At 41.7% G+C, this 13,585-nt stretch overlaps 1 protein-coding gene across 1 annotated transcript; it reads left to right on the forward strand.

The window, feature by feature from the left end:
* Positions 1-2,113: 2,113 nt before the first annotated feature.
* Positions 2,114-13,372, forward strand: pfdn4.S (prefoldin subunit 4 S homeolog). Its single transcript, XM_018238192.2, has 4 exons — positions 2,114-2,335; positions 5,550-5,657; positions 10,769-10,906; positions 13,168-13,372. The coding sequence occupies exons 1-4, from the start codon at positions 2,312-2,314 to the stop codon at positions 13,297-13,299; spliced, it is 402 nt and encodes a 133-aa protein (XP_018093681.1). The 5' UTR covers positions 2,114-2,311; the 3' UTR covers positions 13,300-13,372.
* Positions 13,373-13,585: the final 213 nt, after the last annotated feature.

The raw sequence follows: 13,585 nt of genomic DNA on the forward strand, positions 1-13,585 counted from the left end.
CATTCAGTTTCAAAACAAAATCTCTGCCATAAAGCAAGACAGTTCTGCTGCACTAGCACCGTACACAGAAGTCATTACATTACCTTCCCTTTAGTCTATTGAAAACAAAAATAATTAGAGGGATTTAAAAGAACAATTACTGCAAGACAGAGTGCAGAAAGACTTTAAGGATGGGGGAATCAATTGTGTGATTTTACTTTCCACTAATTTACTTTTCCACTAATTGTCTGGAGGGGTTGGGGGGGGGGGGTTGTCAAATATATTAAGCTTTTGGAAAAACAGTAAAGTCACAGAGTGGTTCTGTGACCATATAAAGGCACAAGGCTGCAGGCTGAGTTATACAGGGAACTCTGAGTATCACTCATGTATTATAAGGGATAATGTACCCCCTACTGTAAAAGATAAGGATATTAGAAGTCACTGAGGGGTTCTGTGACCATATAAAGGCACAAGGCTGCAGGCTGAGTTATACAGGGAACTCTGAGTATCACTCATGTATTATAAGGGATAATGTACCCCCTACTGTAAATGATAAGGATATTAGAAGTCACTGAGGGGTTCTGTGACCATATAAAGACACAAGGCTGCAGGCTGAGTTATACAGGGAACTCTGAGTATCACTCATGTATTATAAGGAATAATGTACCCCCTACTGTAAATGATAAGGATATTAGAAGTCACTGAGGGGTTGTTCTGTGACCATATAAAGACACAAGGCTGCAGGCTGAGTTATACAGGGAACTCTGAGTATGTATTATAAGGGATAATGTACCCCCTATTGTAAATGATAAGGATATTAGAAGTCACTGAGGGGTTGTTCTGTGACCATATAACAGCACAAGGCTGCAGGCTGAGTTATACAGGGAACTCTGAGTATCGCTCATGTATTATAAGGGATAATGTACCCCCTACTGTAAATGATAAGGATATTAGAAGTCACTGAGGGGTTCTGTGACCATATAAAGGCACAAAGCTGCAGGCTGAGTTATACAGGGAACTCTGAGTATCACTCATGTATTATAAGGGATCAGGCCTGGACTGGGAGTCAAAATAGGCCTTGCCATTCCAAGTACACGGAGGCCCAAACAGCCCCCTACCAGCCCACTTTCTATGGAACCATACAGCAGCCCCTCTGGCATTTGCCAGAACCCACAGATTGCCAGTCCGGGGCCTGTTAAAGGGATAATGTAGCCCCTACTGTAAATGATAAGGATATTACAAGTCACTGAGGGGTTCTGTGACCATATAAAGGCACAAGGCTGCAGGCTGAGTTATACAGGGAACTCTGAGTATCACTCATGTATTATAAGGGATAATGTACCCCCTACTGTAAATGATAAGGATATTAGAAGTCACTGAGGGGTTGTTCTGTGACCATATAAATGCACAAGGCTGCAGGCTGAGTTATACAGGGAACTCTGAGTATCACTCATGTATTATAAGGGATAATGTACCCCCTACTGTAAATGATAAGGATATTAGAAGTCACTGAGGGGTTGTTCTGTGACCATATAAAGGCACAAGGCTGCAGGCTGAGTTATACAGGGAACTCTGAGTATCACTCATGTATTATAAGGGATAATGTACCCCCTACTGTAAATGATAAGGATATTACAAGTCACTGAGGGGTTCTGTGACCATATAAAGGCACAAGGCTGCAGGCTGAGTTATACAGGGAACTCTGAGTATCACTCATGTATTATAAGGGATAATGTACCCCCTACTGTAAATGATAAGGATATTAGAAGTCACTGAGGGGTTGTTCTGTGACCATATAAATGCACAAGGCTGCAGGCTGAGTTATACAGGGAACTCTGAGTATCACTCATGTATTATAAGGGATAATGTACCCCCTACTGTAAATGATAAGGATATTAGAAGTCACTGAGGGGTTGTTCTGTGACCATATAAAGGCACAAGGCTGCAGGCTGAGTTATACAGGGAACTCTGAGTATCACTCATGTATTATAAGGGATAATGTACCCCCTACTGTTGCAGATTTGAACTACTAAGCACTTTGCCATGTTCATCACACTCTCATCCTCTTGCACCACCTAGCGGCCTTTTAGCGAATCGCACACGTCCAGCTCCAGCTACGTATTTGCGTACAGCTTTGGACCGTACCATTCGCGTAAAATACCGGTAGTTCTGTAACATTCGTTATCTGCTGTGATATCGGAATCCCCGTGAGTTTGAGGGCTGAATGTGCCACAGTTCTGTGTCTGGGAGTTGATCTTTCGCTGGATTGTCTTATTAAGTAAAAGAAGGTTGAGCTGCGCCGCCTCCGCCCTGAAGTTGGTTCTATCCCAAGATGGCGGCCACCATGAAGAAAGCGGTAATGCTGCACGGTGCGGCGGGCGGTGTGGAATTAGGGGTGTTTCAGGGTTAAATGGTGTTAATTAAAGGAGATTAGGGTGATGGAGGGGTCGGGGAGGAATATTGGGGTGGGTATGACAGAGAGTACAGCTGTGATGGTGAAGGGTCTGTGTGTACCTTGTGCAACTCTTTTATTGGTCAACCCTTGCCCAATAGAATCTCTGCAGATCCTCGCTCGCTCATTGGTTAAGGAGGCCTCCATACACCGTCCAATAAGATGCAGATTCAACCCTGAGGGGCTGAGCTATAACTGGAGAGTGCAGAATTCTATACAAGGGCTATGGGCACTTTTCCTACAATTGTGTTTGTGTTGTCAATATCTCTATGTGAATAACAGACAAAAGCAGCAGCTTGAAGGGGAACTTTTATTATATTCTAAAATGGCTAATTCTAAGCAACCTTTCAGTTGGCCTTCATTATTTATTTATTTTTTAAAAGTTCTATAATCAGTTGCTTCTTCTAACTCTTTCCAGCTTTAAACTGGGGGTCACTGACCCCATTCATGTGAATAACAGGGCTAATGGTATCCAGAAAAACAGGAGCATAAAGTGGAACTTTTATTATATTCTAAAATGGCTAATTCTAAGCAACCTTTCAGTTGGCCTTGATTATTTTTTTTTATATATATATAGTTTTTTAATTAGTTGCCGCCTTCTCCTTCTGGTTCTTTCCAGCTTTAAACTGGGGGTCACTGACCCCATCTATGTGAATAACAAGGCTAATGGTTTCCAGGAAAGCGGGAGCTTAAAGGAGTGGTTAACCTGCAAAATAACTTTTAGTCTGTTACAGAATTCTAAGCAATTTTTCAATGGGCCTTATTGTTTTTTTCTTTATCGTTTTTGATTTGCCTTCTTCCTCTGACTTTTTCCAGCTTTAAACTGGGGTCGCTGACCCCATCTAAAAACAAATGCTCTGTTAGGCTACAGATTTATTGCTATTGCTACTTTTGTATTATATATGTTTATATTCAGGCCTCTCCTATTCATATTCCAGTTTCTTATTCACATCAGTACATGGTTGCTAGGGGAATCTGGACCCTAGCAACCAGATGTCTGAAATTGCAAACTGGTGAACGAGCTGCTGAATAAAAAGCTAAATAACTAAAATAAAACCCACATAAAAGATTTTAAAAAAAATGCAAACTGTCTCAGAATATCAATCTCTACATTATACTAAAAATTAAGCAAAAGGTGATCAACCCCTTTAAGAGACTAGAAATGGGGATACTATTTATCAAAAAGACTGATTTATTCTTATTGGTTCTCTGCGTGACCCCCCCCACCCCACCCCCACCCAGGGGCGCTTTGATACTAGGGCTGCGAGAATAGGGAGTGGGTGCTTTGCTGGTGTATTTATAATAATATTAACTTAATATTTAGATGATTTTAGAAACACATTCAGGAGCGCTGTACAATAGAAGCATCGCATAGAAACGGCTGATACATAATGCAAAGAGAGCTTGCAATCTAAAAAAAGAGGGGACTGGTGGGCATGCAGTGAGTTGGAATTACAAATAGCAATGATTTTATTAAACCCGACAAGCCTGCCACCTTTGCTGCCCCGTTAATTGCATTTTAATGAGTTTCTGCCTGTGATTTGAAGGCTCCTGCTCATTATATCTCAAGAATTGAGTAGAGCTGGGAGCCAGTAATGGTCTCAAAAGGGAGAAGCGACACCCTAAATCAGCATTGATGTGAGGGTTAAGATTAATGGCAAGGGCTAAGGAACACGTTTTGCTTGCTGCCAACTCCCCCTGTGCCCTTCATCGTCTCCCCTTTACCAACAACATCCCTGCTGCTGATATATTTGTCCCTTTGTTTTGTATAGATTTCTGTGGTTGGGATTAACTCTACAGGGGTGCAGGCTGCTCTGAATGATACAGGTATGGGATCTGTTATCCAGAAACCCATTATGCAGAAAGTTCAGAATTAGGGAAAGGCCGTCTCCCATAGACTAGAGTCCTGCAGTGGGTCGGGTAACCGTGAGTTACCCACAAAATAAGCAGGGAATGAGGGGAGGGTTTTCAGGTGCGGGTATACCATCTAAATGTCTTATCTTATGTAATATTGTCTATTAACGTTTTACAAAACGTGTTTCTGTCCCCGCCCACTTTTGATGATGTCACATCCGGGTCGCAGCACCATCACTTCCTGTTTGATGGTGGTCGGCGGGTTGTGGGTCGGATTGCGGATAAGGCACTTGCGGGTTGTGGTTCGGGTCGGGTAGAAATTGGTTCCGCGCACCATAGACTCCATTTTGTCCAAATAATCCAAATTTTTAAAAATGATTTCCTTTTTCTCTGTAATAATAAAACACCAGCTTGTACTTGATCCCAACTAAGATATAATTAATCCTTATTGGAGGCAAAATAAACCTATTGGGTTTATTAAATGTTTACATGATTTTCTAGTAGACATAAGGTATGAAGATCCAAATTATGGAAACATCTGTTATCCGGAAAACCCCAGGTCCCGAGCATTCTGTATAACAAGTCCCGTACCTGTATTACTTTCTCCAAAAAAGACCCCCTCCCCTCACCAATTCCAAAAAGAACCTCTGTCCTATAATCCTATGGCCATGACTCAATTGCCAGCGGTGCATTAGGAAAACAAAATCTTTCTGTAACACAGAGGTGACTCGTTCAAACAATAAGAGGGCAAATACATTTTATTTTACGTTTATAATCCCGCTTTCCGTAGCTGGAATTGCTACTGATCTTATCCTGAATTAATGATCCCCAGTGGAAAAAAAAAACCAAGGAGAATAGTCAATTGATTCAGACAGTGATGAGGAACAAAATTACCCGGAACAATTTGCCTGTTTAATGACGTCCTGAGAGGTCAGCAGGTGACAGTTGTGCGTCAATAATTTGCTGCTGCTAAATGAATATGATTAATACAATTCTTCTTATTGAGGAAGACTCTCTAATGAGCCAGAATCTCTTGCACTCGGCGCTTAAATCAGCTGAATCTGCTAAAGGGCAGCGTTTAACATTTTACAACTAAATAGTAACAGTCTCTACAAATACGGCCAATGTTCAATAAACTGTCAGCAGATCCTTGCGCTCGATGATACGTACAGAGAAGAAGCGGCCTATATTCATAAGTACCAGAACCTGTGCAGTATCTTCCCCCTCGCCTGGTGGGTAACGACTTGTCTTATTTGAGTTCCAGGTTGCGGAAGATGTGAACGTGACTTTCGAGGACCAACAGAAAATCAACATCTTTGCGAGAAATACCAACCGAGTGACAGAGCTGAAGGATGAAATTGAAGTAAAAAAGGTAATACAAGAAATCCGTCCTTGCTTCTGTTAAAGGGAACGTAGGACTTGTAGACTGTAACTAGGGATGCACCGAATCCAGGATTCGGCCTTTTTCAGCAGGATTCGGATTCGGCCGAATCCTTCTGCCCAGCCGAACCGAATCCTAATTTGCATATGCAAATTAGGGGCGGGAGGGAAATTGCATGACTTTTTGTCAGAAAACAAGGAAGTAAAAAATGTTTTCCCCTTACCATATGCAAATTAGGGTTTGGATTCGGTTCGGTATTCGGCCGAATCTTTCACGGGGGTTCGGCCGAATCCAAAAAAGTGGATTCGGTGCATCCCTAACTGTAACACCATGTCTGGGAATCCAATAGAATTAAATCTAGAGCAACTGGGCTTGCTGAGTAATCATTGAAGACGTTTCACTACTCGTCCGAGCAGCTTCAGAGAAAAAAATGAATGCGCGAAAAGCCAACGCAGTGCACACGCCGGATTCATCTGCAAGCGGGGATCGGACTAGGGGGTAGGAGAAGCAGAGAAGGCGTGTGCCTGGCACCCCCCCCCCCCAACTTTGCGCCCTAGGCACTAGGGATGTAGCGAACTGTTCTGCGGCGAACTTGTTCGCGCGAACATCGGCTGTTCGTGTCCGCCGCAAGTTCGCGAACGTCGCGCGACGTTCGCCAATAGGCGTTCGCGTCAAAATCGTTCGACCATTCGATCGCTAAAATCGAACGATTTTCGTTCGATTCGAACGAAAATCGTTCGATCGAACGATTAAAAATCCTACGATCGTTCGAATCGAACGATTTTCGGATGTTCGAAGTTCGCGAACAGTTCGCGAACTGTTCGCATTTTTTGCCGGTGTTCGCGAACGGCGTTCGCGAACACATACTCGGCGGTTCGCTACATCCCTACTAGGCACGTGCCTGCTCTGCCTACCCCTAGTTCCGGCACTGGAAGTGACACCGGAAACTGAATGCTGTGTAGGTACTGTGATAGAATTACCATGCAACTCAAAGGGGCAGATTTACTAAAGGGCAAAGTGGCCGTCGCTAGCGAAAATTTGTCAAAAATCTCATCCGCAGGGACATCGCCAACTTACTAACAGCCGTAGGCACTAACCACTGCTAGCTCAGTTTAGCGCCCTGTCGCCACTCCTCAAATTCAAATTTTACAGAACGTTACCGCTTTTGCTAGAATTTCCTTTGCCACCATAGACCTGGCGAACTGATAAGAGAAAACTACATCCTCCTCAATCTTATGTCAGTGACATCATATCCTGTATGCCGAAAAGTCATAAAAGTTGTAAAAAAAAAAAACACTGGTGTTTTTTCACATTTTAAAGTCTAAAGTCCTAACTATTAAAGATTTTTGTGTTAACCTTTTTTTTTAACCATTTGAGGGGCAGGCCACATTTGTTTTAGGGTGGGCTCATGTCTAGGACATTTGAGGATCTTTTTTGTCTTTATTTTGCTTCCTTGGACATTTGTAATAATAAGTGGCCACTTCAAGCATTTGCACCAACATCTCTAATAAAGATAAATATATATGACCTATATGTACCCGCCCTATTCAAATTGACCTAAGCGTTAGAGTCCTGATGAAGTTTCGCTAGGCAGAATTGAACGCTAGCGAAAGATCGCTATGAAATGCTCACACTGACGAATTAACGCTATTGAATTTCGCCAGCATTCAGCTGCTGAGAGGCAACCTTGAATTTAATTGAATTATTATAGTGGTAGCAAATTTGCACTTGGCGCAAAATGTGGAGGCTTGTTCGCTGGTGAAAATTCGCCCTGTGGTGAATTTGCCCCAAAGAGGCAGGTGTTGCTTGTGAGAGTTACATGAATGGAGGTGTGAAGTTTTGTGAAACCACCGAGGTACAGATGTTAGAACAGCATTGTATGTAACAGACAGGTGGTGTCGATGCCCCCCTCCTCTGTTTAGGGTTCTCCACCTTAACTTGAATAGCCTCTTTTATGCCTCGTTCAAACCAACGGTCTTCTGTGTCCAAAATGTGAACATTGCTGTCTTCAAAAGATTGCATGGCGCTATGGCATTTCTATCACAGTAACTACACAACATTCACACCTCTGTGAGTTTCAGCTGTCCCCTCTTTGGATCTTTACACCACACCATTGTGATTGGATTAGTGGAAGAGTTTATATGCCGAGGATTTCCCACACCAGTCAGTTGAACTGAAGAAGCTGCTCGGACGAGTAGTGAAACGTCTTCAATGATTACTCAGCAAGTCCAGTTGCTCTAGATTTACATCTACTGGATATATCATGACCTGGACGAATGAAAACCTTCATAGACACATGTCTGGGTAATTGAAATGTTACAAAAAAAGTGGGATATGCGGGAGCACTCCAAGGCCAAATAAAAATACAATGGAAGTGCAGCTTATCTGGCCAAGATCGTTACAAACAAAGAAAAAATTGATCAACGCACATTCCCTGGTCCCCTGTTTCACAAATAGATTAAGTATCTAAGCTAATGCATGTATTATGCAAAACAGGGGTTTTTAGTTACAACATTATGATCATAAAATTGAGAAGCGACCCACCATAATTGAAATGTTACTCTGGTTCAGATATTGCTATGCGACATGCAGTACCACTTCCCTCCTGCTGGTGGCAGCAATAGAGAAGCATAGGACAGGGAATGTGATCTAGAGTATATACAAACAGCACTAACATTGAAATGGGACGTCATAGAGAAACATCAACTTCCAACAATATTTTTATATCCTTTTTTCATGGCATCTTGAAATGCGTGCGCGGATAAAAGCGCAGTCCCACTTATCCATCTGCTCCGCACTTAAATTACATCAGTCCCCTTTGTGAAGTCGCTGAAGGGCCAATTAGACTGAAATGGGTTCCTTCGATAAACGAGGAATGGCGGCCGTAATGATTGTTAATGCAGTTGGATCTCAGGGAGGCGCCGGCTGATGCAGATGTGAGCATAAAATGGCAATTACTGTGCTTTTTTTTGTGCTCGTTGTGTTTTCAGGATATTGTTTTCCCATTTGAAGCACCTTTTCCTTGCCAGAGGTCAGACAGACACGTACATATGGCTGATTTTATAGCCTCTTAGATGGAAGCTTTGCATCTTGGAATAAGGTTTATGGGTGGAGTTCCCCCGGTGTAGTGGGATCAGCCAATCAGCAGTTAGCGTTAATTGGTCTTAGAATAAAAAAAGGAATAATGTTATTATGTTAGAAGGGGTTCAAGAAGGTATTGAAATATGAAACAACCTTGTCTCTAGTCATCTGACCTGTCTGTTCCCAGATTGGTCTGACAGGACCTCATTATTATTATCAGACACGTGTCATTACTAGCCTGAACCAATAGATTTATTCTCACAATTCAACACTGTTCTATTGGTTTGTGGCAAGGCTTGGGGCGGTCCTTCAAAAGGAAATGGTGCAGCCAACCTATCTGAGCACTACTAAAGTAACTGCAATTTGAAAAATACAATTTAAATTGGGAGGACATACTCACAGTTCACCCCAGTCCAAGGGTGCGTTTACATAACAACAAAGCCAAAAATGTGAGTTCCTCCAAGAACTGCTCAAGTAGCAAGTAAAAAAATGCAAAAAGTTTATTAGGACATGGCCTAACGCGTTTCATGCCACTTACTCATAGGGGTGGTCCCTTAGCAACAACAAGTTTTTCACGGATCCACACACACAATTTTCTGCAGTTGGGGAGTTTTCCACTTTTATTATAACACCAACATTACCAAGTTTTGGGGGAGGTGCACCCACCCTTCATCAGGATAAAGGGAGGGTGTAAGGATGGTAGTAGATTTTGCTGTAGTCTGTCGGAGGGATTCCAGCGAATGTACAGGGAGTTCTGGAAGTCGTGTATGTTGCAGCCCTGGTGCTCTTGGAATTCAAAGTAAAACAGGAGCAACGGGTGTGGAAAGCATTAGCAGTGTAAGGGTTAAGGAAAAACTAATTGCTGAACCAATCAGGAGGAAAGAAAACTGTTTTACTTTCCTGCAAATAAGTGAACAACATCTGTGCCTAGGGTTGCCACCTTCTTTACTGCCGAACTGCGGGCAGGGGGGCAGATCCACGACGTATGGGAACGGGCCGTGATGTAATGGGGGCGGCCATGACAGGAGGGGGCGTGTCCATGACTTAGCAATCGTCGATTGGTCGATCGCCATGTCAATCTTAGGAAATCCTGCCCGGTTTTCCTTATTTGGAAAACCAGACAGGCAGTTTTGACCCGGGCAGCCCTTCAAAAAACTGGGTCAAAACCGGATAGGTTTTTGTTTATTTTTGTAATATTTGTTGTAATTAAAAATATCTAAAGGCGTTAGATTAGGTTTTGGCCAAGTCTGTGTTCTCCTGTGTCCTCTAGTTAAATTGGGGGTGTACACCCCTCTACTACAGGTTAGGTATCTGGAAACCCAATATCCAGAGAACTCCGAATTACAGACAGGCCCTCTCCCATAGACTCCGTTATATCCAAATAATACAAATCTTTAAAAACTATTTCCTTTTTCTGTGTAATAATAAAACAGTCACTTGTACTTGATCCCAACTAAGATATAATTAATCCTTATTGGAAGCAAAACCAGCCTATTGTGTTTATTTTAATGTTTACATGATTTTCTAGTAGACTTAAGGTATGAAGATCCAAATTACAGAAAAATCAGTTATCCGTCATACCCGCATGTCCCGAGCATTCTGGATAACAGGTCCCATACCTGTACTGAGAATATAACAGGAATCCAGTTGTAAAATTTCTCTTTATTTACCCTCTTGGGGCAATAGAAAAACCCTATTGAAATAGTGAAATGTTTTTGATCTATTAATAAGCAGCAAAATGGAAAAACGTGCCGAAAGTGATGATGGGATAAAGAAAAGCTAAATGGAAAGATTTGCCCAAAAACCTTTGATGTTCTTGTTGTATAAACCAGCCCCTATTATTGTAGCTCTGTCGACCCTAGAAAGTGAAATGAGTTCCCTGCGGTGCCTCTGTACATAAAGTAACCTCTGTATTGCTCAAGTGAATAAACTGCAGCTGTGTAACTGTCTATGGAACAAATATAATTGCAATAGGCCCGACGTTAGAAGCTTTGTTCTGTTTTCTCCCCCTGCTTGTATAGAAACAGCTTCAGAACCTGGAAGACGCCTGCGAGGAGATAATGATGCTAGAAGATTCCCTGCTGGTTCCCTACCAGATTGGAGACGTGTTCATAAGTCACTCCCAGGAGGAGACTCAGGAGATGTTGGAAGCCGCAAAGGTCAGTGAGGAGTGGAGCGGCCCGAAGCCTCACATTTAAAGGAATTGTTCAGTATAAAAATAAAAACTAGGTAAATAAAATAAAATAAAAAATGTTTCTAATATAGTTAGTTAGGCAAAAATGTAATGTATAAAGGCTGGAGTGACTGGATGTGTAACATAATAGCCAGAACACTACTTCCTGCTTTGCAGCTCTCTTGCTTTCCACTGATTGGTTACCAGGCAGTAACCAATCAGAGACTTGTGGAGGGGCCACATGGGTCATAACCGTTGCTTTTGAATCTGAGCTGAATGCTGAGGATCAGTTGCAAACTCACTGAACAATTATGTCCCATGTGGGCTCCCTTCAAGTCGCTGACTAACTCAGAGTTAGAGAGCTGAAAAGCAGTGTTCTGGCTATTATGTTACACATCCAGTCACTGCAGACTTTAAACATTACATTTTGGCCAAACTAACTATATTAGAAACATTTTTTATTTTGTACAACCTATCTATTTACCCACTTTATATTTTTAGACTGAACTGTTCCTTTAATATGGGAAAGTCCAAAACAGTTCAGGGACCAAATAACCCTTAAGGTATCTTTTCTTTTGTACTGGTTTTAGAGGAGGACTTTCCCCCTTAAAAGTAATAAATAAGTGTGCCCTTCTCATATAGGAATAGTTTGGCTTTTAGAATTAGTAAATAGTTGCTTAAAGGAGAACTAAAGCCTAACTAAAGAAGTAGCTAGAAATGTTGTTCATTATGTTTGGGCTTCTGTACCAGCCCAAGGCAACCACAGCCCTTTAGCAGTAAAGATCTGTGTCTCCAAAGATGCCCCAGTAGCTCCCCAGGGACCCCCTGTGACAAGTTTGAAGTCCTGGATAATTGCTGCTATTGACAAGCTGAAACTTTAGGCTGGTGCAATAAGTTCAGTATATAAAATATGCCATTTTAGCCATATTAATATTTAGGGTTTAGTTCTCCTTTAAAGGGGTTGTTTATCCTTATATTAAATTTGGGTAAGATGTAGAGAGTGATATTCTGACACAAATTGCAATTGGTTCTCATTTTTTATTATTTGTGGTCTTTCTCTCCACTTTGCTCATTTCAGCAGTCTGGTTGCTAGGCTTCATGGAACCCTAGCAACCATGCATTCGTTTGAATAAGAGACAGAAATATACAGAATTATAGAAGATGGCCTGGACAGAAAGCGGAGTAATAAATAAGCAGCAATAACAATTTGTAGCCTTAGTGAGCATTCACATTCTTTTAGATGGGGTCTGTGACCCCCCCCCTGGAAAGAGTCAGAAGAATATGGCAAATAATTCAAAAACTATAAAAAAGAAAAAATGAAGACTAATTGAAAAGATGTTTAGAATGAGCCATTCCTTTACATACTTAACTTTAAAGGGATACTGTCATGGGGGAAATTTTTTTTTTCAAAATGCATCAGTTAATAGTGCTGCTCCAGCAGAATTCTGCACTGAAATCCATTTCTCAAAAGAGCAAACTGATTTTTTTATATTCAATTTTGAAATCTGACATGGGGCTAGACATTTTGTCAATTTCCCAGCTGCCCCTGGTCATGTGACTTGTGCCTGCACTTTAGGAGGGAAATGCTTTCTGGCAGGCTGCTGTTTTTCCTTCTCAATGTAACTGTTTCCCAGCTGCCCCTGGTCATGTGACTTGTGCCTGCACTTTAGGAGGGAAATGCTTTCTGGCAGGCTGCTGTTTTTCCTTCTCAATGTAACTGAATGTGTCTCAGTGGGACATGGGTTTTTACTATTGACTGTTGTTCTTAGATCTACCAGGCAGCTGTTATCTTGTGTTAGGGAGCTGTTATCTGGTTACCTTCCCATTGTTCTTTTGTTTGGCTGCTGGGGGGAAAAAGGGAGGGGGGGGTGATATCACTCCAACTTGAAGTACAGCAGTAAAGAGTGATCGAAGTCCGAATCAGAAAATCCGGCATCTCAGACCTGTCGAGGTTGTATATAAGTCAATGAATTTTTGATGTGTGCTGGGTTTTGTGCAATATCCCAAAGTTTTCAGAGTTTTAGGGCAAAAAAAGCATACGGGTGAAAAATCTGCAAAAATCAGGAAAATCGGAAAAAGCTAATTCTCAGGAAAATATAATAAATAAGCGTAAAAAACCCGATCGGATTTGATCAGAGTTTGTAGCAGAAAATGTTGAGATAAAATCGGACTTTGATAAATACCCCCCATGTGTTTAACCGGTACAACCATTTATGTCTAAAACCTTCCTCTTCTCTCTATTTATAGAAACAATTGGAAGAAGAAATCGAATGTTTACAATCGCGCGTAGAATCCATTCAGCAAGTGCTCTCCGATCTTAAAGTCCAGCTGTATGCCAAGTTCGGGAACAACATCAACCTAGAGGCGGATGAAAGTTAAATCATTTATCGCAATTTTTTTTTTAAATAATTTTATTGCTTGCAAAAATAAAATGAACTTTTAGTTTCGGCAACGAATCGCGTAAAGTGTGGTGAAATTGTACGGGTAGGACGGTCATGGTAACAGCGTAGGAGGTTTGTAGGTCCGAAACAGGCAAACCCGTCTTTGCATTGAAGACTTCAACCTGCAACTCCATTTAGGGCATTCATTGGGTAAGCTAAACATTAACCAAAATATGAGAGCAGTTATTTACTTTATAAAAAATGTTTTAAGCCTAAAAATAATA

Source organism: Xenopus laevis, chromosome 9_10S (assembly GCF_017654675.1).
Source record: "Xenopus laevis strain J_2021 chromosome 9_10S, Xenopus_laevis_v10.1, whole genome shotgun sequence".
Taxonomy (NCBI): Eukaryota; Metazoa; Chordata; class Amphibia; order Anura; family Pipidae; genus Xenopus; species Xenopus laevis.

What these genes read in the sequence shown, in the direction of transcription:
- pfdn4.S (XM_018238192.2), top strand. Translation starts at nt 2,312, where the DNA reads ATGGCGGCCACCATGAAGAAAGCG. An exon ending in CGGCCACCATGAAGAAAGCG is followed by an intron (nt 2,336 to 5,549) that starts GTAATGCTGCAC and finishes TTTGAGTTCCAG; the next exon opens with GTTGCGGAAGATGTGAACGT. An exon ending in AGATGTTGGAAGCCGCAAAG is followed by an intron (nt 10,907 to 13,167) that starts GTCAGTGAGGAG and finishes CTCTATTTATAG; the next exon opens with AAACAATTGGAAGAAGAAAT.